This window comes from Camelina sativa, chromosome 2 (assembly GCF_030686135.1).
Source record: "Camelina sativa cultivar CO46 ecotype springtype chromosome 2, ASM3068613v1".
Taxonomy (NCBI): Eukaryota; Viridiplantae; Streptophyta; class Magnoliopsida; order Brassicales; family Brassicaceae; genus Camelina; species Camelina sativa.
Genome location: NC_141881.1, coordinates 31213755 through 31238968, shown reverse-complemented (window position 1 = coordinate 31238968; position 25214 = coordinate 31213755). Strand labels below are relative to the sequence as shown.

Here is a 25214-nt window from a genome sequence, read left to right as displayed (position 1 = left end):
CACTCACACGCGCTTTATTTTTAATTTATTATCAACCGTCAGATTTAAAATGAAGTCGCTGAGATGAATCGTGACCGTTGATTACTTCGACTTTATGTGGGTTCGTCACGCTCTTCTTCTGGCGACATCATTACATTTCCTCGTGTTCAACGGTCAAACTTCAGGTTCTCAAGACATATCTACCATATTTTTTCTTTCTGGTATGCTAATGTGACTATTCAATACTACTAATTTTACGTAATTTTGTTTTCTAATATTGAAAGTTTCAAATTTTGTAAATAAAAAACTGTCAAATACGTTACGACAGGTATAAATTAAAATTTTATATAAACAAACCGCTGAGAGAATCTGCGCATATGCGCGGTTTTTTTTTTATTTTATTTATTGAATGTTTGTTTGATAACATAATTTATTACAGTATTTATTAAACATATTTGATTGAACATTCGGATGACATATTTATCAATGAAATATCAATGCACCTGTCCCCGTCATGATATAATTTAGAGAAACGAAAGTAGAATTATGAATCATCAACTTCCTTTCCTTAGAAGCCCAATACTAGTATGATATGTTTGGATCCAAATATTTATAAAAAGCCCACTTGATAAGCCAAACCGTATAAAAGTATTTTGAAAATATGTTTCTAACAAATTTATAATTTGTGAAAGAAACTGAATTAAAGTGTGATTAAAATTGTAAAAAGCTTGAAAACTAACAACAGAAATCAAAGAAGTAAAATATACAGTATATGATAATCAATTAAAACAAGTGAATGATTTGTGAGTTAAAAGTGAAGATAAAATTAAAATCCTAAAAAAAACTCTGAACGATGATTGTGGACGAAAGTCAAAAGTTGGTGTGTTACTTTAATATATCGGCACATTTATGCACTAATATTACGTTACGACATTATTATTACACCAAACAAAAAAAAAAAAAAAAACTTTAAAAAGAATGTGCCCAGATTTAAAATGGTGTTGTCGCTTTTTATCCAACCAAAAACATAATGATAATGGCTTAAACCAAACACAGTACAACTCTTTCCATATGTTTGACTCCAGATGATCATATGATCAAATTCATAATCCATGTTCTGTTATTTTTCTTTTCTTCCAATTAGTCCCCCGACACATCTCTATCACTATTAAAATTATAAACTCCATTTATCATCATGATTGAGTACTTAAAACTTAGGATGGTGTTGTTAATGACGTTGGATTATGTAATAATGAGTACGTTCACATTTTTGTTTATCTTGCTATAATATTTTTCTTGACCATATCTCCCGACTCCCATATATAGTCCATGATAGTGACCTTTTTTAACAGTTAACTATTATACGCCACTATCAATATACAGAATGTTACTGATTTTTACGGCGAGCATCGTTTGAATTCGAATAAAGATAAAAGAATGAAATGAATAGGAGAGGTGGGGACATTTTTTTTACAAGGTGGAAAAAAATAAAAAAATGTAAAGATGTGAAAGGTGGAAATGTGAAGTCGCTATTAAACCTTGTAGTAATCTCTCTCAGATTCAGACTCGCTTGTTACCAATGGCTTCACTCTCGTGATTTTTTACTCATCTATACTCGCGCGTTTACCATCCTTTAGACACAAATAACATCCAAAACCTTGCTACTACTTACTTAGTCTACTTTGTTGTTTATTGATAAAATTTGTTAGTTTCATACAAACATTTAAGTGTGAATTCTTTATAGAAACTAAGTATATATCACACTTGCGATTTGTTTCTTTTTCTTTCACTTAGGCCTTGAATGGAGAAAGCATGTAATGCAGAGCAGATCAAGTGGTTCAAGCAGATCAAGCAGAATAAGGCTTTGAATGGGAGGACAGAAAAATAGCAGATCATCCTTCAATGCAGTTCTCCTATCACTAAGTTACCATTCAAGAAATTTTTTGCTTAAAAAAATTAATGCAGATGAACTGTGTGCAGTTCAAATTTTTTTGTCTTTTTGTGGTAATTGCAGGAGAAATATATGCAGATCTGGTCTACAGCTTTTTTGATGCTGTTCACCCTTGATCTGCATTTGAACTGCCAAATTTTTTATCTACTTTTATTCTGCTTGGTCTGCTTGAACCACTTGATCTGCTCTGTATTACATGCTTTCTCCATTCAAAGCCTAAAAGTATATCAAAAATTTGGCAGTTCAAATGCAGATCAAGGGTGAACAGCATCAAAAAAGCTGTAGACCAGATCTGCACATATTTCTCTTGCATTTATCACAAAAAGACAAAAAAATATGAACTGCACACAGTTCATCTGCATTAATTTTTAAAAACAAAAAATTTCTTAAATGGTAATTTAGTGATAGGAGAACTACGCTAAAAGGTGATCTGCTATTTTTCTGTCTTTCCATTCAAAGCCTTATTAGAAACTAAAGTGTTTGTATTCTAACGAGGTCAAGAAGAATGCATTTTGACAATTAATGTGGCTGTTAAAGTTTAAAACAACATCCTTTTTGGATAATCTAGTTATAATTAGAAAAGGCCAGCGATACATATTTTTTTTAATCAGCAAATCGCCCTTTTTCTTGGCCTCGAATCCGAATTTTTAGCATATAAAGAAGGGAGGCAGGTTCCAATTAAATAATCACTCTTTTTGAAGAGATCTTTATAGAATACGTAAAAAAACAAAATAAAAACTATTTATAGAAACAATAAATACACGATTTTAGATATCTTTTTGCTTTCAATTTATGTATATATTTGGACCACAGAGAATCTGCAAAGCTATCAAGAAAGACGTGACTATAATAAATACCACGAACAATATATTAATTAGATTCATATTACGAATCTTTACGTATTCCCTAAAGAAAAACTATAAATAATTTGTTTCTATATATATATATATACATGTATTTTACAGAATTTAAATACAATGATACTTAATGTAAACAGAATCATCATTTAATAATATACATATTTTATAGAAAAAAACAAAAATAAAATCAGAAACATCATTTAATAAACGAAATTCGATTATAAAGAAAGAAAATACTATTGGCCAACCATCAATAGCAATTTCTTTGATTAAATATTTTTTTAATTATAAAATAAATATATGTATAGAAATGTGATACATTCTATATATTTTGAAACACAACAAAGAACATCCTATATACGTATTTTTTAAAAATTAGAAGAGGTAGTAATTAACTAATTATGTGCTGTAATCAATGATAAAAATCCAAAATAATAAATCTACTGAGTCCGCAACACAAAGGAGCGTAATCATCACGATCCGATCAAGATACATCTTCGTCTCAATCGTACGGACAGGGTAAAGGAGCGTTTACGCACGCTCCATAAGTAGCGTGTAGGCTAACTATAATTAAATTCGTTAATTATAATCATTATCTCGCGCGCCAAACAATTCCGAATATTATTAAAATAAAGAGACAAGAACAAAAATAATAAGAACAATTTGGTAATTATTAAAAGAAATTAAAAGAAAAAAAAAAGACAAAGCGTGAGATAATAATAAAAAGTTAAAAACCCTTCGCTTTCTTCTCAATTGGTCTGGTCTCTTTGGTTCCTTCTTCCTTCACTGTAGAATCCGTCGAAACTAAAAAAAAAAGCTTCAATGGCAGAATGAGCAGAGGAATCTGCGATTTCTTCTTCTCGAAAGGAGAAGATGGCTTTGGAGAAAGAAGAAGAAGCGTCTCAAAACGCACCGTTTTGTGTTCTTGATGGGCTCTACTGCGACGAAGAAACCGGGTTTGTGGAGGAAGATGAGGATCTTGATGACGGTGATGGATCCGTTGAGAGTGTCTCAAAGTTTCAGTCTTTACCTCTTTTGGATATGTTTTTATGGGATGACGATGAGCTGATGAGTCTGATTTCAAAGGAGAAGGAAACGAATCCTTGTTTTGGTGGTGACGAAATCTTAGATGGGTTTTGGGTTTCTTGTAGGAAAGAGGCTTTAGATTGGTTTTTTAGGGTTAATTCTCATCACGGGTTCACTTCATCGACTGCTATACTTGCTGTGAACTACTTCGATAGGTTTATGACTACTATTAAGCTTCAGACTGATAATAATAAGCCATGGATGTCTCAGCTTGTTGCTGTGGCTTGTTTGTCTTTAGCTGCTAAAGTCGAAGAGATTCATGTTCCTTTGCTCTTTGACCTCCAAGTTAGTTTCTTTTTCTCTCTCTGTCTCTTATAATGTGGCTTAAGTGTTTGCGGTAATGCTGATTTCTATTTCTAATTATGTGTGTTTGTGTGTATTTGTGGTTGAAGGTGGAGGAAGCAAGATATGTCTTTGAAGCTAAGACTATACAAAGAATGGAGCTTTTGGTTCTATCTACTCTCCAATGGAGAATGCACCCTGTCACTCCAATCTCTTTCTTTGATCACTTTATTAGGCGGTTTGGCTCGGAATGTCACCAGCAATTGGACTTCTTTGGCAAGTGTGAGCGTCTTCTGATCTCTGTTGTTGCTGGTGAGGTTTCCACTTTTAAAATCTTTTTTCTTTTGATGTTTTTAGTTTGGATTCTTTTGGTGGTGGTGCTAAATTATGGATCTTGGTTGCAGATACGAGGTTTATGAGTTACGTCCCTTCTGTAATAGCTACTGCAATAATGATTTATGTCATCAAGGATTTGAAACCATGTGACGAAGTTGAATACCAATCTCAATTACTCACTCTACTCAAAGTTGATCAGGTATGTGCTTTTAGAAAAGACTTTGTAATTAGTCCAATTGTATACTGTTAAGGATCAAAATCTGATTCAGCTTCATTGACTACTTCACAGAATGAAGTAAATGAATGCTATGAACTGTTGTTGGAGCACAATCCAAGCAAGAAGAGGAAGATGAATTGGCCTGATCAGGACAGTCCAAGCGGTGTATTTGACTTTGATGACAGTTCAAATGGCTCATGGGGTGTCTCTACTTCTTCAGTGTCATCATCATCATCAGCATCATCTCCAGAGTCTCTGCTCAAGAGAAGGAAGGTGCAGGAGCAACAAATGAGGTTGCCTTCACTAAATCGTATGTTTCTCGATGTACTCAGTAGTAGTCCTCGTTAGTACCTTTCTTTTGTGTCAAAACATAAATTTTAATCTCTCTTATTGCGTATCATTATCGGCTATGGTTACAATTTAAAAGGCAGAACATTTTGTGATAACTCTAAGCTCTGTCTTTTAAATCTTAATATTCATTCATCAATCATTATGCCTTTGCAACATCGTCACGGTAGATCAACGTTAAGAGGATTGATTGATTCTTTATGCAATTTCGTTTATATTATCAAGTAAAGTGTTAAAGAGAGAATTCAAACGTCAAAAGTTAGGAGAAGTACTACACATCGTCCTTGAAATCTCAACAAATCCCACTACTGGCAACAAAAACAGATAGGTCTGAGTTCGTTTATTAAGAATTGACTGATAAATAAACATCAGTAACAGTAATAAGTTAAAAAGTATACATATCTCTGTCTATCAAGTCTCGCTCGTGATGTGTCAATTGTTTGATATAAAAATCTCTTGGACCTCTTTAAATTATGGGGAGATAAGATTGGAAAAAGAAGAGTGGTTGATATAAATGATAAACCTGAAAACATCTGATTTCTTCTGTTGGGTTAGTGAAACATGTGAAAGAAAACCTCAGTTGTACCTTTTGTGCAGAAACAAGAAGAGTGGTTGGTTTTTTGTCATAATTCTGTAAAAAAATAATCTCTATAATTTTCAGAGGTAATTTGGATTTTGATTTGAAAGGAGAGGTTTTAGAGACCAGACAAAGGGTGGTTCAAGTACTTGTTTTGTTTTTATCCTTGAAGATGAAAGAGATCTGGTGGACTGTGGACATGTATGTATGTAAAACACTCTCCCTAGTCCCTATGACTTTTGAATTTACTGTCTCATGTCATGTCAAAGACAATAAATATGTTTATAGCTTTTAAGCACCATCTGTGAATAACCCATTGGACTTTTATCAGAATTTCAGACATGTATATGGTATAGAATCTGACATATACATGAATTAATGTAATGTTTTTATTTTGGATAGGAGATTTTAACAATCTTTCTTGGGGTTTTAACTCTTAAGTATTGCTTGAGCTATCATCACTAAATAAACCAATTCAGACCTTAGTAATATAGTCTCTGATGATTTATTGGTTCTTTTTTTTTTTTTGGTTATGGTTTTGGTTTAGTATTATTGTTGAGATATTGCTGAAAAGAGGATAGTGTATCCCACTCCAACGGTCAGATCTTAGCTTTTTTCTTTTCAACAAAACAAAAAGAAAAAGCCAAACAAATTTATAAAAAGTAGTACGTACGTACATTTGTCTTGCCCACCAACATCCCACACGGTAAAAGCTCACGTTTTCGTACTACATGGTTCTTTATAGGCTCCGATTGCTTTCATAACAACATTTAAATGAGGCGGTTAAAAAATTCTCAGCTGTTGTAGAAAAGTTGGTTAAAAAAAAGCAGTTAAAAAAAATCGAAAAAAAAAATGGTTAAGTTTAAATGAGTGATTAAATAATTGTTTTGATTGGTAATAAGCAGTTGAATAGTAAACAAGTTATTATAAAAAATAATATAAAAATAAATAAAAATATGCAAACATTACAAAAAATTATTCCTATTTTTATAAATTCCTTTAGAAAATAATATATATAGATATTACTTTTTAAAATTTAAATAGTTTTTTAAAAAATCTAACCGCCTCGTTCGCAAACGAACCATCTTGTTTTTGGCGTATCCCCCCTTCCTTCCAACCACTCTCTTCAATCATCTTTTCCAACCAACTCCAATCACTTTTTCCAATCGCCATGTTATTGGTAACCTTCAAAACGGTTCATTTGCAAACAAGATGGTTGAAGGTTATCAATAATATAACCTATAGTGTTTATACGTTATATCCGGATTAATTTTTAATAAATGAACTCAGCACACAAAATTACATATTCTAATCATCTTTATATTCTATAAAAATCGGTGAAAACTAAAAATATTAGGGGTTTTGATTATTGGAATACAGAAGATTTTTTTAATTTACAATTGTAAAGTACTAGAAATTAGTAATTCCGATGTTTTTATTTTTTAAGGTTTTGAGAGATAACTTCTTTGGCAGATTCAAGGGTCGATTCGACCGCGGCTGCAGCTCCGACAAGAACACCACCGCTAGTTTTGGGGTGAAATTGATGAACCACTTCTATATTTTTTTGCTCTGAAGCTTTCCCCGCCGATGAACGATGCTCCGTTGTTTCCACCACCACTTTTGATGATCCATCCTCTTGTCTTCCTTTAGTCTCCTTTTCCTTTGCAAAATTCAAATTAAAAACTCATTATATTTTTTATTACTGAAAGAATAACAATCAATTTATATACACCACAAAGAAAACAAATAACATATTCAATACCTGCAAGGCTTGTAGGTTCATATCTGATCAAATTAAATTCTTTTTTTTCGAAGAGAAAAATAAAATAAAAATTATAAAAGAAAGTTCCCAAAAGAGCATATATATCGTTGTTTGTGTGGGGGTAAAACGAAGATCCCGTTCTTGCGTTAGTCTTCCTAAACTTTCCAAAGTATTTGATTGGCCAGCCCGAGTCTTAGGAAACATTTTTGCTTCTGTACCTATAAGATTATGGCCTTAGACAACGCAGTAATTAACATATGCGATTATGCAAAATTACTATTTTATGTTTGACCACTCTACACTGTTACTAATCAATAAGATGTGAAACTGTAGGAGCCAAAACATATTATACCATAATGATCACAAAACATCACAACAAATGATATTTTTCAACAGAGTACTTAGTAGTAGTAAGTTTATAAGAAGGGATATGGAATTTTTTTTCAAACATAGAGCCAGATTCTCTGAGAGAGAATGTTTTCATAATAGAGTAGTATTATATAGCAAGTAGCTAAGTGATTCAGCAGGTCAAGAGAGGAGATGAACCACTGCATTTGACATCAGAAGCATCAGAAAGGCGTTGTCTTGGAGAGTGTGTTGTAATCGCCGCAGCTTCGACGTCGTGATTCACTATGAGTTTCCTCTTCTGCGACTCTACTACACTGTTTCTTCTTTCTTCTGATCCTTCAGCAATGGGGCTCAAAGTCTGCTGTATCTCTGTCGTCTCAGCTGCTGCTCCAACGTCTTCTCCATCTGCTGCGTATAGGATTCTTTTTATGGAGCCAACAAGCTGCAGAACAAAAAGGAAGTGATGATGATGATTTTCAAACAATAATGGAGTTTTCTGAACTGAAACAGAGAAGAAAAGACTTTTGCATACAGGTAAGTGTTCTGTGTCTGGGTTTTGGCAGAGAATCTCCACATCTCTTAGTTTAGAGAAATAGAAGTCTCTTTCTTTCTCTAAGCTGTCTATGTAGAGTTTCAGTTCTGTGATCTGTGATTAAAAGAAGCGAGTTAGTGAGCTATTTATTAGACTTTAATGTTGTAATATGAGAAATTAGTGTGTTGAGAGAAACAGTACCTTTTCATCATAAGCAGGCACTGGTTTAGATTGTTTAGCTGATGGTTTTGAAGAGTGGTGATTCCCAGTTGAAGAAGAGTGGTGATTCCCGGAATTGGAGGACTGTGGTTCGTGTTTACGGGTTCCATTAGAAGACGAAGGTCTAGTAGGTGCAGCTGAAGAAGAAGAAGAACTCTTGGCTGATTGTTGTGTAGCTGCAGCTCTCTTGGTTGCTTCTTTTCCTCCTTTGCTGGCTTCTCTTCTCTCCAGTGCGTGGTAACTACCAATGAAAATCGAATTCAAGAGAGAGCAGTTTCAGAGACGAGAGAGTATATGAATGAATTTGGATCATATAATGGCTAGAAACAGTAGTTGAGAGAACTAAAAAGATTGTTGGATTTATATATATCATATGAGCACAAAAGGAAAGGCGAACTTAAAACTGTTCCTATCTAAGTAAGAACCATAATTCATAGTCAATTTTGGTTTTATGTTAATGAAATAGATTCAAGCGTCACACAAGAGTCAGAATCCAAGTTAAAAAGAAAGGTTGTGATAGTTGTAGCAAAACTTACTTATGCTGGCCTCCATTAACAGAATCACAGTACTTCTTCATCCACTGCATAAACTCCAAGTTATCCAATGGCCTTCCCTTAACGAGTTTGCTCACTTCGATGTGCTACACAGCCAAAAAATTAAAAAACCACACAAAGTCAGTTCTACTACTCTATGCCTAGAATCAATACCACCACAAAAAATCGTGAAAAAGTAAGAAGATAAAAAAGAAGAAGAAGACCTTAGTGATCTTAAGTTTATTAAAGACATCCTGAAGAACTTTATAGTTCTGAATCATCTCATACTCGCTCTTGGCATCAAAATTAACCTTGTGCATCGGAACAGTTCCAGGGTGTACCGAATCCATTAGCTGACAATGAACAGCGCCTGAACTAGCCTATATACACAATAATAATCATCCATAATCGAATTTTCAGATCCAGATCAAACAACAACAACACACATATAGAGAAAAATTCATCGAATCTGTACTCAAATCCCAAATCATAACAGATAAGAAAAGAGAGAGATCCTCCGATTCCAAATTCCAAAACGAGAGATTGATACTTAAATAGATTTAGTTTATACCTCTTCGACTTTGGAGAGATTAAGTTGGAGAGTAGAGTTAATCCAAGCCAGAATCTCAGATCTACCAACGAAATAAGCAGAATCCATCATCCCAATCTTCGTAGCCATCTCCGATTTGCTCAGATTCGACTCGTCTCTCTCTCTATCTTTCTCTCTCTAACGGCTCTTTTGAAATTAGAGGAGAAAGACAAACAAAAAAAAACAAAGATAGGAAAATATGGAGGAGAGACGACGAGAGCGGAGTTTTCAATTCAAAATGCAAATATCCGAATCTCTTTACCCGGTCTGGCTATTTCGGATCCGGGTTCTTTTAATAGGCCTATTCATCCAAACCTTTTTAATTGAAAGCCCAAAATATTCTAAGACCTACCTCATTTCTTTTATTTCTTCCTTGTATATCATATCCACCACGCCCTTTTCGTCAAATTTTATTTAACTTGAAATTGAAAATGTCGATATACTACATACACAATTTCAAGCGACAGATTATACGTATCAAAGTTTCATTATAATTTATATAAATAATCCTTTTTTTGGTTTCGAGGACATATTTCTTGTCTTTCTTATAGAAAGTTAATAAGTTTAAACAAAAAAAATTAAAGCTTTTTTTTGTTAACTAAAAACTTGAATACTACAAAGTTTAAGTTTTCAATAAAATTTAGTACTTTATTTAGTAATTTGGTATTTTAGGTTTTATTTAGTGTTAGTATTTACTAATTTGGTATTTTAGTTTTTTATTAATTGACAAATTGAACAAATTCAAATAAAAATTAAATAAAGACTTAAACTAAAATACTAAATAAACATAACAAAACGAAAACAAGTCGAATTTGTGGAATGTCTAACGAAATTAATTGCATCCAAAATTCAGTTAGTCTATAATGTTTTTTGGTAATTTAGTATTTAAGTTTAAGTTTTCATTTAATTTTTATTTAACTTTGTTCAATTTGTCAATTAATTAAAACTAAAATTAGTTTTGTTTTTTTTTATTATTCTAAACTTAACAAATTTAAATAAAAATTAAATGAAAATTTAAACTAAAATACTAAATAAACATAACAAAACGAAAACAAGTCGAATTTGTAGAATGTCTAACGAAATTAATTGCATCCAAAATTCAGTTAGTCCATAATGTTTTTTTGTAATATAGTATTTAAGTTTAAGTTTTCATTTAATTTTTATTTAAATTTGTTAAGTTTAGAATAGAAAATAAAACTAATTTTAAATTTTAGTTTTAAATTAATTGAAAAACCTAAACTTAAATACTAAATAAACATAACAAAACGGGAAACAAGTCGAATTTGTGGAATGTCTAACGAAATTAATTGCATCCAAAATCCATTTAGTCCATAATGTTTTTTGTAATTTAGTAATTTAAGTTTAAGTTTTCATTTAATTTTTAATTTATAGTTTTTAATATATTTTACTTAGAAAGAAAAATAAATAAAGAGATGAAAAGAAAAGAGTTACCTGGCTGAGGAATGTATGAAAATTAAGGGAGGGAATCTGATTGTTGAGCCACTTCCATTCCATCATGTGCTTTTTCTTATTTGTTAGACTGTTAACGTAGTTGCAGCTGCCACACAACATAAAAAAAAAAGCTGTCGATATCCCTCCATAATATCTCCATCTTCTCAATTTGTTTTATAACAACAACTGCAAATACAAACAAAAGATGTAAACAGATCGGCCGTAAACTTGTAAACTTTCCAGATTGAAAAAACAGTTTCTAAGACAATTCTAGACCATAAAGAGGAGACGAGAAGCTTAAAGGAGGAAAAGGGAACAAAAAAAAACTATGTTATCAATTATTTGTTTTCCATGTGACTAAACAAAACAAAAATCAAAGCTTGAGCAAAATCAATTCGATAGGAAACAAGATCGAAAAATAGGAAAGTAAAAAAAAAAAGTTACCTTTTTGAGAACAAATTGCAGGTTGCTTCGATCAGATCAGTCGGAGGCGTAGAACAGAACATGTTGTTGACGTTTAATTGCTTGATGATGATCGAAGTAGAAGAAGAAGAACACAGAGACGCAAGGTTATATAGTACGAACAAACCCCATTGTATTAGTTAGATTTGATTGATGAATGATGATCGAATTTAGAAGAAGAAGACACGAGATGAAGAGCTATCGATGAGTCTCTGTCTCTCTTCTCTGAGGGTTATTATATAGAAACAACATATACATATGTCGGTTTATTTTCACTTTTCAATGGATAAAAAAAGAAACAAAAAGGTAAATTTCCTTTTTTTGTTTTCGAACGCGTTGGGAAAGTAATGTAAATAGTGTAATTAACGGCTATAAGTGTCTAATCAGTAATAACGTAATGATTACTACGGTGTAATCTACCTGTCTACACACGATATAGACTTATGGGCCGGGCTAAGGGTCTGCTACTGGATCCAACTCTTTTTAGCTCGTTAGTTATATCCACCCCAAGAATCCAGTATTTGAGATTCAATCTGTGGGATTATCCAGTATCATTATAAAACTTTTATATATAAAATATCAATAAATTTATAATATAAAAGTTTTGTTTTACGCTAATGCTATATAATACGAGAGGAGAGGTCTGGACTGGACCATTGTAGATATCACTAAATATAATAAATCCAAAAATAAATTTCAAATCAGAGGAGAGGCCACATGAGAATTTTTAAGAACATAAAACTCGCCTATTAATCTAACTCCTAATTACACACAGTCAGGAAATATTTCTATTGACTAGAATGAAGAGGGAATCTCTCGAGAACTTGTAAAGCCTCTTTGATATTAGGCCTTCTCTGTGGTATCGGAGATGCACAAGCTAGACCCATTTTCAAACATGCCAACACAGCTTCTTCTTTACCTTCTAACTCCCCTCGTATAGCAACGTCCGCCATCCGAATTGCCCGCTCACCGTCATCAATCACAAGGCCATTAACCTGTCCAAGCTCGTCCACCACCACAATCTTTCCCGTTAGCAACTCAAGAAGAATAACTCCGAATGAGTAAACGTCCCACTTCGGATTTGCTTTAATGCTTCGGAGAGATTCAGGAGCGTTGTAAGGTAACCCGACTGAACTCGGACTTGGACTTGGACTCGGTCCAAACTCAAGAGATGTTGTTGATCTCTTGCTTCCGAATATGGGAGCTGATCCACCGGCTCTATAACTCATGTCGCCAATCAAAAGCTTTTCAAGGCCAAAATCCGCAACTTTAGGCTCCATATCTAAACCCAAAAGGATATTACTAGGCTTGAGGTTCCCATGCACATACTTCTTGTCGTGTATGTACGTTAGCCCTCGAGCTATACCTTTAGCTATCTTGAGCCGAGCCTCCCAAGGTAAATGACAAGGAGAGGAGCCCACTTTCCCTGGCAATAAAAGGAAAGAAAAAACAAGCCCGTATATTAGGTGAAATCGAACATGTATTTGTTGTTGTGTTATGTGTACACGTTAGCAAATCCCACACTGTTACTTATCAATACAAAAAGACAAAAGTGAAGCAAAGGACTTGCTTCTGTCAATACAATTTACAAAATTACAAAACCTTTTTATATGTGGGGGGGGACTCAACTCAAAAACAGAGAGATTTCACAGAAACACAGAACTGTCACTATCTTGCGCTTGAGATATTAGCTTACGATAAGAAGAAGTAAACAAAAAAAATCAATTTCGAGACTCCCCGTTGACTCTTGTCCGATCATTAACTGACATACTTTTTTAGTTGGAACCAACTCTCTGACTCCGAGACCGACACTTCGCTCATGTTAGCCAACTAATATATGATTCTACTAACGTAAGCGCGCATTAAATCAGATTGAACGGAGAGAAAAGGGGAGAACTTACGGTAACGGGCGTTAGCGAGACTGCCGTTAGGGACAAAATCGTAAATGACAAGCTTCTCGTCGGATCCCCAATAGAAACCTCGAATTCGTACCAGGTTTGGATGTACCAGCTTAGCCACGGCTCGAACCTGAGCTTCAAAATCTCTAAACCGGTCTAAACCGCATTCAGCTATACGTCTAACCGCCACGGCCGTTCCGTCTTGAAGAACCGCTTTATACATAATGCTCGAACCGGTGGCTCCCAAAATATAAGCCGAAGCTTTGAGAAGCGTTTCGATCTCAAGCTCTTTCTCTGAGTCGAGATTAACCAACGTGCCTTTCTTGTCTTGATCGTCCAATCCTGACCGTCGGTTTGAGTTCTCTTCTTCTGATTCCGATGTCTCGGACTCTTCTTCTTCTTCTTCGTCTTCGCAGTCACCGTCGACGTAAATGGTTTTACGTAGACAGTACCATTTAGAGACCTTGGAATCTGTTGATGATGACGTGGACCATTTTGACGTAGCCGTTACGGTCTTCCGTTTCCTCGACTGGTAAATGTAGAAAAACACAATCCCGAGGATAGCTAAACCGGCAATGTCACCGACAACGATCCCAATTATAAGAACCGGTTTATGATCCCATTTTGGTTTTTGACCGGTTTTGGAGCTGATTGGGTTGTTGTTGGTTAAGCCGATTGTATTTGGTATAGCAGCTAATGCCGGAGGAGAAGATGATGGAGGTGGAGATGCTGTTGCTTCACCGTCACGGCAAGGGTGTTTAGCCGGGTCTGTTCCGCAGAGACCCGGGTTACCGGAAAAGGAGTTGGATTCTTGGTTACCGAGAACCCGAAAACCCGGGATTTGACCCGTGAGCTGGTTGAAAGAGATATCGACGGTGGCGTTTTCCGGGATATCGTCGGCGAAACCTGACGGAATCTCGCCGGAGATTCTGTTGTACGAAGCGTTGAAATAGCGTAAACGATTCCCTCCGAAATGTGACGGCAACGAGCCTTTGATCAAGTTCGACGACAGGTCGAGATACTCCGTCGACTTGAAACCTCCCGGAATCTCGCCGGAGATATGGTTGTTCTTCAGTGATATCTCCGTTAAGTTCGTATTCCATCCCAAAGTCTTCGGCAATTCTCCGAAGAAGGAGTTACCGGAGAGGTTCAACGCCTGGAGATTCAAAAGCGCGCCAAAACTCGCCGGTAACTCGCCGGAGATGTGGTTATCGGACAGATCAAGAAACCGAAGCTCCGTCGCGTTGAGAAGCGAAACCGGGAAAGAACCATTGATGTTGTTGTTCGAAAGATCAAGCCTTTGAAGAGAACTGAGAGAACCCAAATTAGAAGGAAGAGTACCGGAGAGCTTCGAGCTAGGAAGCGAAAGAACAGTCACGTGCCGGGAAGAGACATCGCACGTGACGCCACGCCAAGAGCAAGGAGTCTCGTCCTCGAACCTCCAGCTCCGTAGAACCGAAAGAGGATCGTCGACGATCGAGTAACGGAAAGAGAGAAGAAGAACACCGTCTGTGCTCAGAGCATGAGATGATCGGTCACATAGGAAGAAGAAGGAGAAAACGGTAATTACGTATAGATAACGTCGGAGATCATCGGCGGCGAGTGTCGTCGTCATGGTGCTTCAGCAGAGCTTAGGCATATAGATAGAAAAGGCCATGTGAGTGTGAGCGATGTGAAAGTGTCTATCTCTTTATGGAATTCTTGATTTCCGTAAAACTATACTCTATAGTAATTAAATAAAAACTATATAATATAATATATCCTATGTAAAATTGCACGGAATATGATAACAAAAGCTTAACACTATTTTTCCTATTTCGTAAATTATGCTGACGTCGCTTTGTCGTTTTTCACGTTTATAATCAACGTGGACCCTATAATGTTCATCATTGTTTACATTGATCTTTCAATAGAAAACATAACACAAAACCCATATAAATCTGGATATTCTTGTAACACAAATCTTTGCTAGATCACAAGAAACACTATACTATATAGTATATGATTTCTATTATTCCTTTTGACTGTGTGATGTGTTCTAAGAGAAAAATCATGACGTGAGATTACACATATCGATCATGTGATGCTGTGTGAAGATTTGTATTATTAACCAGTTAACTTAATATTATATATATTATGGAACATGATCAGATGGGAGAATAGTATCTTTGCTATAAGACATTCACAAAAAGTTCGAAGTTTTTGCAGGTCTCTCACCACTGACTTGGATTTACTTCTACTATCTATATATATATATGACCGTTTTATTATTATTTTTCTCATTACAGACCTTTGATCATAGTACATCTCTTATAGATATATAGGCTAATTAAACTAATGTTGTGATTCGTTATAATATTGACTTTATGCGCGAAACACACATAAATTAAAAACAAGTGCTTCCTACCAAAAAAAAAAAAAAAGTACGTTAAATTTAATAACTGTATTAATCTATGTTTTGATTCACTTGTAACTTTACATATACCAAAAACAAAATCTGAAGATATAATGAATGTTTTCGGAATCTTTATAGTATAGAATATAGATTAACATGTATGGGGTAATATAATCCCAATGGATCACGAGAGGTAGATTGAATAAAAGAGGAAATAACAAAAACAACTATACAGGTATGTGTTCCATCAAAAAGATATAAATGTGGTACTGTTATCTACCTCCAGAGGTCAACATCACACGTAAAAAAAATAAATGCATTGTCAAGAACTCAAGATTAATGTACGCCCGGTCAAATTAAATTTAAAAATCGGTCCCCGTTTTTAATTTTAGCGAGCGTCATTGTGGTCCTCTGTTTCTTTTGTATTTGATTTCCAAATCGCGATTTTTTAATTTTTATTAGACGTATATGTTCAACTTTACTGTTGGAATTTTTTGATTTTAACACCATATATGTCAAGGCTGCTTAAAACAATTATTAATCAATCATGAGATGGAAAAAAAATTATGCAAACCAATGAAATCGCTAGACCGAAACGATGGATCAAGTCGTACAAAATGTCAAAAATATAATTTTTAGACTCTATTTCTCAACTGCGATATAATCCATATGGATTGATAGTATACTTTTTTCCACAATATTTTCAAAGAAAATGCGTTGACTAAAAATTAATTAAATGTGTTAACATGTCGGTACGTAATATCGAAATATTTAAAGTCATTTATAATGGTTACTATTCAAAAGTTAAAAAAAAAAAAACAATTCTGTGGTGTGAAACAATAAAACATATGAGTGTCGTGTAGTCCAAGTTACAGACGTTGGGCTTATTTATTACCATACAATAACGCTTTCATATTGACCACTATTCAATATTTCGTTTTCGTAACATATTTTTGTTTTATACTATTTCTCAAACGTATATTTATACTACTTGCTAATGTTTAAATGAATTTTACTATTGATGTTGTTGTGTGTGAACAATACCCATAACAGTGATATAGGATTCATAGTTTTGTTTTCGACTGTAAATTGTCAGAGCGCATTATTTAATTTATACTTAGAAGTTAAAATTCATTTTACGAAACTATAAGACAAGGTAGGTTTCGAGATTCAGTTCACAAATTATCTACCGTTTTAGTTTCTTTTTTATCTCCCTCTCTCTTTTTATACTACGTAAACATGATTGTACGTATATATAATATATGTAATTAGCCAGTAAAGTTTTCAATACGAATATATACAAGATGTAACCATACAATATTAATTAGAGAATGGCTGCTAGTTTGGCGGTGGACAAAGACGTGAGATACATCAAAAATGGCGTTTTCTACTTACCATTATGCAAAACTCCAAACTTGTTATCGTCTTGCAAACAAATTATAATTCAATCCAAGAGTTCGACAATTTTTCAAACAGTGATGATATAATAATACAACACTGCGCATTGTCACTTGATCGGTCGGGTGTTTTTGGATATATTATGATATCTGTTTATGACTTTTTTTACATTCTTCATTTTTCCTCCACAATAATGATTTAGAGAAATATAATGGTCAAGAAAATTGTTATAATTCCTAGATAGTATCTGATAATTATGCCAATGATATTTAGATTTTTTTGATTCTATGAAGTGAACACGTCGAAGCCATTTCTGGTAGTAAGCTACTATCAAGTGGCTTTTTTAACAACGACAGATGATTAGAATGATTAAGTGAAATGGGTCATGATTATTTAATTACGATTTATCATTGAGATTTTTCAAAAGACAAAAGCTTTGAAAAAACTGCATTTGCTTTGTTTTAATGATGTGACATAAGAAAAAGAGAGATATGGTCTTTCTTCTTCCTCTTTTACTAATCATCATCATATGTATTCTTCTTTTTAAAAAGTAATCATATTTATTCTAGGTTTATAAATAACTAACTAATCGAACAATTAAAAAGGGGTAGAAAAAGACTAAAGGAATATATTATAAAAATGATATAGCATAGATATATAAAGGTTGTACAACTAGTAGAACAGGTCTATGTTCATCATAGTTAATACATGCTGGCGAGTAATAAATTTGTAACATTTATTATATTTAGCCTTTCAAAGAGGTAATGTGGTCTTGAAGAATTTCAATCCATTTTACTTAGGTTTTTTTTTTTGTTTTTTCTTTCTTTTATGGAGCCTTTTAGAAAGCTTATAAAGGGAATTGGACATAAATTAAAAAGCCGGAAAAGCTTCACATATGAAAAAAAGCTTGGGAATAAAATTTAGCAAATCACGTGTAAGATGATTCGAGGGTTAAGATAAGATACTTTTTAATTTTTATGATGATGTTAATTTTAAAGATAATATTCTCATTGGATTGGTTTTATGCGTCCCTTAACGGGTAAGTAAAAAGTAATGTGAAACCCATTGGCATCGCAAATCAAAAGCTTATCAGTCAGTCCATTGGTTGGGCATACGATGCTGTCTTCTCATTTTTAATTGTTTAGTAATATATGAAAATAAGAATAGTTATCTATGAAGCACACAAATAGACCTACAAGAAGGCTAATTGGTTAAAAACCCAACTTCACTATTACTGCAATTTGAAGATAATTCTACCAATAATAGATTGTGGTTTAATTACAGTTTGGTTTTAGATCTAACCGGTTCGATCAACGAAAATGCTCACCGATTACAAAATACAATCAAGCATCGTTATCACATTAAAGGATTCCTCGTAATCACAAAGTCTATTTGCTTTCAACTCAGAACACATCGTCGAACATAGAATAGATAACAATAGCTTACATATCTATGAACACACTATATATACTAAACCCTTCCTCTTCGTTTGCTAAACCGGGAAGGACTAAACCGACTAAGATCAACACAAGTGGCTACGCCATCTACAATAAGCTCAGCCAATGCAGCACCAGTGGCTGGACCATTAAGAATCCCCCAACAACTATGTCCTGTGGCTACATAACAACCCTTGATTCCTGGAATCTCTCCGATCACAGGGACTCCATCATCCGTGCCGGGCAAGAAACACGCTTGCTCTGCTTTCACTAGAGCGTTCTCTTCGTTCAGATAGCTCGAGACTGTTTTCGCTACTCTCTTGAGGACCTGAATTGATTCAGGATTGCTTGTGACCTGATCTGGATCATCAGGTACTTCTTCTTGTGATGACATTCCACATATATACACTTCACCTGTCCCACAAACAACAATAAAACATACCAAATTACTTCTCATCTTCCATTACTTGTATCACAAACAAACTTCACCAATATATATCCCTAATATATGAATAGCAAATACTAAAACCAAAATACCTGTAGGACGAGGATACACTTCAGGGTCCAAAGCTTCACCACCATGAGAAGGATGATAAGTTAAGAAAAGGGCATGAGGTGTTATAGCATTTGGTTCCTTGGGTTCCAAGACAATGCTATGAGCTTTCGTACCATAAACCCTAAAAATCGAAGACAACAGCTCAAATTTACTCGACCAAGGACCCATCGCAAGAACCACCTTATCAGTATCGATAACTCTCCCACCTTCAAGCACCACCGCGTCAACTCTCCCTGATTCCACTCTCACCTCTTCCAATTTCCCGATCACAACCTCAACACCATACTTCTCCGTCGCCGTCGATAACAACTTCCGAGTGAAAAGCTGAGGATGCACTTGCGCTGTGGTTTGCGTCGTACCAATCGTCGATGGGCCTTTAGCTGGGCCGTTGACCCAATCCGGTAAACCAAACCCGCCAGAACCGGGTTTTGATTCCGTCACGGTGAGGCTAAGAGTCGTGAGCGGTCTGTATCCGTACGATTCGACGCCGTTTAGCTCCTCAGCGAGCGATCGATGGAGGTTAAAGCTCGCGCGTGCTAAAGGCGCAACAGGACCTCCATCGCACCAATCAAAAGCGAGAAATCCGCCGGCCTTACCGGAAGCAGCACACGCGACGGCTGATTTCTCGACGAGAGTGACGGCGATTCCTTTCTTGGCGAGGAAATAAGCAGTGCAGACGCCGATTACGCCGCCGCCGCATACAACGACCCGATTTGAGGTTTCTCCATCGATTTGGTTTTTTGCTGCCATTGATTTCGATGATGAGTTGGAGCAGATTGTGATGGTACGTCGGGACAACGCCGGAGGGAGTAATAATAACGATGAGATCACCGCCATTAGCGAGATGAGGTGGATGACTCATCGAGTCCACACGTTTGTTAGGAAATTATTTATTGGGCTTTTATTGTTATTGGGCTTATATTGTTATTGGGCCGATACTTTTAAACTCATTTGAAGGGATGACTGTTGTCTTTGGTTATGTTGCATTTAAGCATGACAATATCATTATATACCATTTGGATAGATTGGTTGAATGTTGAAATGAATCAATTAAGCAGGATGAGTGATTTAAAATATGATTAGAACATGTAACAATTTGGTTGCGAATCTTAGTCCGTAAGCTTCAAATGTTTAAAAAAAAAATAAACTGAGTGAAGATAATATTTTTATACTATACTAGAATATGACCCGTGCTAGAGAGCACAGGTTAAAATTCCTTCTTTTTGTTTATTTGGTAATTTTTATTTAAAACATTGTGTATATGATTATTTTATTTGTTTTATAAGGTTTTTTTTATGGAATACTATGGCATGAAATCTTATACTGAATATGACTTATGAAAATAACATCTATTATGTATGATATATTCTAGTATATCTAGATTTTAACCCGTGGTATAACGCGGATTAAGTTGTGTAATAAAAAAATCAATTTTTGTTTGTTAATTTTATCTGATTTGTTTACTGTTTAAAATTATATATTATATTTTGATTGTTAATTCTATGACTTAACCTATAGTATAACACATATTAATTTTAGGACCAAATATGTAACGTATGTTTGTCAAAATCATCATGACTGAGAAAGCCTACCAAACAACATTATTTCAAAGTTAAATTTAATCTAAGAAATCATATTTTTTAAATTTTAGCCCATGCTCTAGCAAGAAATCATATTTCTTGAAATTTTTTCATATTATATTGACATATTATTGATCTGTGCTATAACAAATCAAATTAGAGTTTTTATAATTTTTAACTTTTTGATCTATTATATATTTATGATATTCTTAAAAATATCAAATTAAACTATTTTTAAAGATTCCAAATTAAATTATTTAAAAAGTTTATTATAGTATATAAAACTATACAATTCAACAAAAAAATATATGAAATGAATTTAAATATTCAAATTTTTACCTGTTACCCAGTTATAATTTTCTGATAAAGTTAGGTAAGACTTTTTTTTTAGTATAATCGGAAATGATTTGTAATGTACGGAGGAGTGATTAATTTCTATTACATTCTGAGATTTTTTTTGTCTATATATAGTTAGTTCATTATTATTTGAGATTTTATTTTATTCTTTGGAATATCTTTTTAAGAGGATTATAATCCTAAATCTATATAACCTATCAAATAATTAATCCATATAACTTATCAAATAATTAATCTTAGTTATAACCTACATTAATATTATATGGTCTACCAAGTTGAAGTTGTGTATTTCCCTTTTATTAAAGAGGGGATATCATTTTTGTATATAGTTTTGTACATATCAGACCGATCAAAGATATAATTTAACTATCTTTGTAAAATAATCTATTTATCTTACCCTTAACTCCATATATTGTAAGTTTAGGGAATAAGTTTAGGGAATAAGCGGTAGCTTTATTGAAGAATATAATATATTAACTCAGTTGAGTTCGTTGTAGTCCTCGGCGAGAAGCATCTTTATCATCATTATAGCGCTTCCTCGTCTTCAACGTCATACAAGTGTTAACCTAGAAATAAAAATACCACACCAACAAACAGTTAGTCAAGTTCACAATCATGATTTTGTTTTTGGAAATTAAACTACTATTTTTAAAAGTTCAGCGAGTAAATAACAAAAAAAATTAAAGACTTTTATCACAAACATGTTGTAATTTGTTTACCGGTAAATGAAGTTACTACCTCACAAGTCTTTAATTTTTATGATATAATGCTTTAAACAAACATAGTATCATTCATATAAAACTCAACTTACATGGAAGAATGCTTTCGGTGAATGGAATGCAGATCACAAAACTTGCTTTCTATCTTTTCGTCAGAAAACAAATTTACGCAGCAGATGAGTCCGTTAAAGGATGATATCATCTACATGAAGTCCTCGTGGCTTCTTTGAGATGGATCAATAGTGTTTACCTATCATGGCGGTTCTACACAAAATCTGCAAGATATTTTAGTTGGTTGGAAAGATATTTTAATGCCTATGTACTCTTAGACATTGAAATAGAAAGAAAAAAAAATGTACCGCATAACTACGTTTTGTTGTATTAAGGTAACTTTAATTCAATGTAGTGGGCAAGTTGCATGCAATCATCGATGATCACGGGTATGAAACCTTCAAAAATCAAACATATATCGGCTTTCAACGATTAAAATCATTATTATTATTTTTTATTTTATTTCTAAGATATCTTGTTTGAATGCTTAAGAAAGACCCATTTCTGATTTTATTTTACAGCATTATATATATATTAAAATACTTTGCAGATCACAAAACTTGCTTTCTATCTTTTCGTCAGAAAACAAATTTACGCAGCAGATGAGTCCGTTAAAGGATGATATCATCTACATGAAGTCCTCGTGGCTTCTTTGAGATGGATCAATAGTGTTTACCTATCATGGCGGTTCTACACAAAATCTGCAAGATATTTTAGTTGGTTGGGAAGATATTTTAATGCCTATGTACTCTTAGACATTGAAATAGAAAGAAAAAAAAATGTACCGCATAACTACGTTTTGTTGTATTAAGGTAACTTTAATTCAATGTAGTGGGCAAGTTGCATGCAATCATCGATGATCACGGGTATGAAACCTTCAAAAATCAAACATATATCGGCTTTCAACGGTTAAAATCATTATTATTATTTTTTATTTTATTTCTAAGATATCTTGTTTGAATGCTTAAGAAAGACCCATTTCTGATTTTATTTTACAGCATTATATATATATTAAAATACTTTCTGATTATTTTATATATATAAATATATATTTATATATAAATATTATATATTTACAGCATTTTATATAGTTAAAATGAATTACCATTCGCTTTCTGATTATTTATGGTTCACAACCACAAATATAATAGTATATTTGAAATTTTTAGATGATATGTCTTGTGGGGAAGCATATAAACACTTTTGATGCAATGGACTTTTAATCTTTGATCGAATGTCAAACATGGCAAATAATAGAGCATCATGTACATTTAAATCTAATAATTGATTTTATATTTCAAAAACCATATAAAAGCAACTAAGACCGTAAAATATTTATAACGAATATGACATGCTAACGTATTTGTACCAAAACTGTTTGAAGTAGTAATAATAGTGAAAAGACCAAAATAGCTGAATCCATTGGTTGTTCTTGCAAAAACATAGAGTTTAGTTTTCTGAATCCATTGTTTTTGCATTTCAAGTACACACATGATACCATTTTTACGATGTTTAATACAAACAATAATATGAATTAGTATTTAATTAATCTTTTTGGATAAAAAAAGTGAATACTTCGTACCAAAGCATTTCTCTTTAGAGTTTGAAACTTACAATGGATAATTTGGAGGCAAACCTTACCATGATCTTATTCAAAATTATGAATGCTAATGATATATTTTTCTATTGTAGTACTTCACAATTTGTTAGGAAATGAACCAAAATGTTGATTGATTTAGATGTTTTTTTGAAGTTGAAAAGGACTTTGTTAAAAATAAATAATTGAAAAGGACAAGTGACCAAACAATCACACAGGCCATTCCAAATTTGGGCTCCACCACTTTGACGACAAAAGCCCATTAATAGGGGCGGCTCCTTCTTCGGCCTTTCATCAACCACACATACCACTACTAATGATTATTTTATATTTTATATATTTATGAACTACTGTGATGTTTTCAATTTTCAGTTCGACCCGCCGAAACTTTTCATATAATATTACATATTTCATTCTGTTTATAAACAGAGGCTTCTTTGTGTTGACTGAAATTGGTTTTCTATATTTAAAAAGTTTCTGCAGTTTTAGGAAATATATAAAACCGTTTTATGAAAAAACTGAGAAAAATAATACTATATATAATCTGTTTGATTAACTACGAGATCTTGTCAAATTTTACATGATTAGTGGATGAAATGAGTTATATATTAGCCCATCAAATATCCAAGTGTGAATCAAAACTTAAAAGACATTTTACATCTACACGTTATTTTTGTTAGATGTGTAAAATTATGTATTAATTTATTTCATTTATAACATAGAATAGTAAATCGTTAATAAAATTATGTGTTAATTTTGATATATATTTCATTTATAACATAGAATAATGAATTAATGTAACATCATTAAGTAGGAATAGTAAGATAATTATTTTGTTTGTGACATATCGTTTATATTAGCTTCACCATTGTACTATCGTTCGTTGATATTTAAACCTGTTGGAATATATATCGAAAAGTAGTTTTATTATTTTATATCTATAAAAATAGTAGTTTAATTATAATTTGCAACATTATCTTCTTACGCCTTTCTTATTTATCAGGCTAGGTATGATTCTCGATCCATTGTCATTGTACACAAAAGTTGATGATGTGGTCGATATTTTCTCCACAGGAGAAGTATTGTTTCTGAATTATATAAAATGTAGAACAATTCATATATAATTGACCAAAAACAGTGTATACTGTTGATATATTATTATTATAATAGTCTAAATTATTAATATTAAGTCAAAAAAAGCCGGCGGCCAATGTGGGGAAAAAGCTTCACACTTTGATGTAATCAGTTCTTTTGTTTCCAACTTTATGTACTATTTGCCCTCACTTTTGCCCGTTCATGACTCGTATGATGCTGGGTCATACAACGTGATCAAGTTACTAATATATGCGAGTTGTACATATATGTTGATGATAATATATATTTGAAAGTTGATAACATTTGAGTTACGAAGTTGATAAATTCATTATTGCTATCATGTAAAACTTGCTTCTGATAGATAATTTTGGTTTGAGAACCTATTGTTCCAAGGATTTGTTATGACTCATTGCTTATTATACGGACATACGATTTATGGAGGATAGGTACGAGATAATCGATGAAATTCAATTGTTACGAGTTTGTTTAACCTACGTGTATTAATAAATCAGAAATTGTTTGATTGGTAACTATTATTCAGATTTATAGAGACGGAAATAAGTTATAGTAAGAAGAACAAATTAATTCGATAAGTTTTT

At 33.3% G+C, this 25214-nt stretch overlaps 5 protein-coding genes and 1 long non-coding RNA gene across 8 annotated transcripts; 1 reads left to right on the top strand and 5 right to left on the bottom strand.

Annotated features, from left to right (window-relative positions):
• Window positions 1-3413: 3413 nt before the first annotated feature.
• On the top strand, window positions 3414-5201 carry LOC104744869 (cyclin-D3-2). The gene is made up of 4 exons (XM_010465987.3): window positions 3414-4161; window positions 4269-4470; window positions 4563-4693; window positions 4784-5201. Exons 1-4 carry the CDS (start codon window positions 3664-3666, stop codon window positions 5057-5059), a joined length of 1107 nt encoding a protein of 368 aa, XP_010464289.1. The 5' UTR covers window positions 3414-3663; the 3' UTR covers window positions 5060-5201.
• Window positions 5202-6940: 1739 nt separating this feature from the next.
• LOC109129937 (uncharacterized) lies at window positions 6941-7533 on the bottom strand. Its single transcript, XM_019238984.2, has 2 exons — window positions 7399-7533; window positions 6941-7296 (listed from the first exon to the last, which is right to left on the bottom strand). Exons 1-2 carry the CDS (start codon window positions 7417-7419, stop codon window positions 7072-7074), a joined length of 246 nt encoding a protein of 81 aa, XP_019094529.1. The 5' UTR covers window positions 7420-7533; the 3' UTR covers window positions 6941-7071.
• A 193-nt stretch (window positions 7534-7726) lies between these two features.
• Window positions 7727-11852, bottom strand: LOC104744860 (microtubule-associated protein RP/EB family member 1C-like). 3 transcript variants are annotated; one of them, XM_010465975.3, is made up of 8 exons: window positions 11516-11852; window positions 11072-11257; window positions 9602-9766; window positions 9255-9410; window positions 9034-9137; window positions 8480-8738; window positions 8279-8392; window positions 7727-8188 (listed from the first exon to the last, which is right to left on the bottom strand). In XM_010465975.3, exons 3-8 carry the CDS (start codon window positions 9707-9709, stop codon window positions 7919-7921), a joined length of 1011 nt encoding a protein of 336 aa, XP_010464277.1. In that variant the 5' UTR covers window positions 9710-9766; window positions 11072-11257; window positions 11516-11852; the 3' UTR covers window positions 7727-7918. The 3 variants fall into 3 exon arrangements, with proteins under 3 accessions (XP_010464277.1, XP_087331716.1, XP_019094526.1); XM_087475590.1 differs by having other exon boundaries at window positions 9602-10061; window positions 11516-11785; XM_019238981.2 differs by lacking the exons at window positions 11072-11257; window positions 11516-11852 and having other exon boundaries at window positions 9602-11054.
• Window positions 11853-12206: 354 nt separating this feature from the next.
• LOC104744850 (putative LRR receptor-like serine/threonine-protein kinase At4g37250) lies at window positions 12207-15464 on the bottom strand. The gene is made up of 2 exons (XM_010465963.3): window positions 13435-15464; window positions 12207-12959 (listed from the first exon to the last, which is right to left on the bottom strand). The coding sequence occupies exons 1-2, from the start codon at window positions 15044-15046 to the stop codon at window positions 12322-12324; spliced, it is 2250 nt and encodes a 749-aa protein (XP_010464265.1). The 5' UTR covers window positions 15047-15464; the 3' UTR covers window positions 12207-12321.
• Window positions 15465-18554: 3090 nt separating this feature from the next.
• Window positions 18555-20394, bottom strand: LOC104744841 (D-amino-acid oxidase). Its single transcript, XM_010465952.3, has 2 exons — window positions 19198-20394; window positions 18555-19074 (listed from the first exon to the last, which is right to left on the bottom strand). Exons 1-2 carry the CDS (start codon window positions 20051-20053, stop codon window positions 18695-18697), a joined length of 1236 nt encoding a protein of 411 aa, XP_010464254.2. The 5' UTR covers window positions 20054-20394; the 3' UTR covers window positions 18555-18694.
• Window positions 20395-21286: 892 nt separating this feature from the next.
• Window positions 21287-22211, bottom strand: LOC147949377 (uncharacterized). The gene is made up of 2 exons (XR_015585047.1): window positions 21965-22211; window positions 21287-21719 (listed from the first exon to the last, which is right to left on the bottom strand). It is a non-coding gene; the product is annotated as an uncharacterized LOC147949377 (long non-coding RNA).
• Between the last annotated feature and the right edge of the window lie 3003 nt (window positions 22212-25214).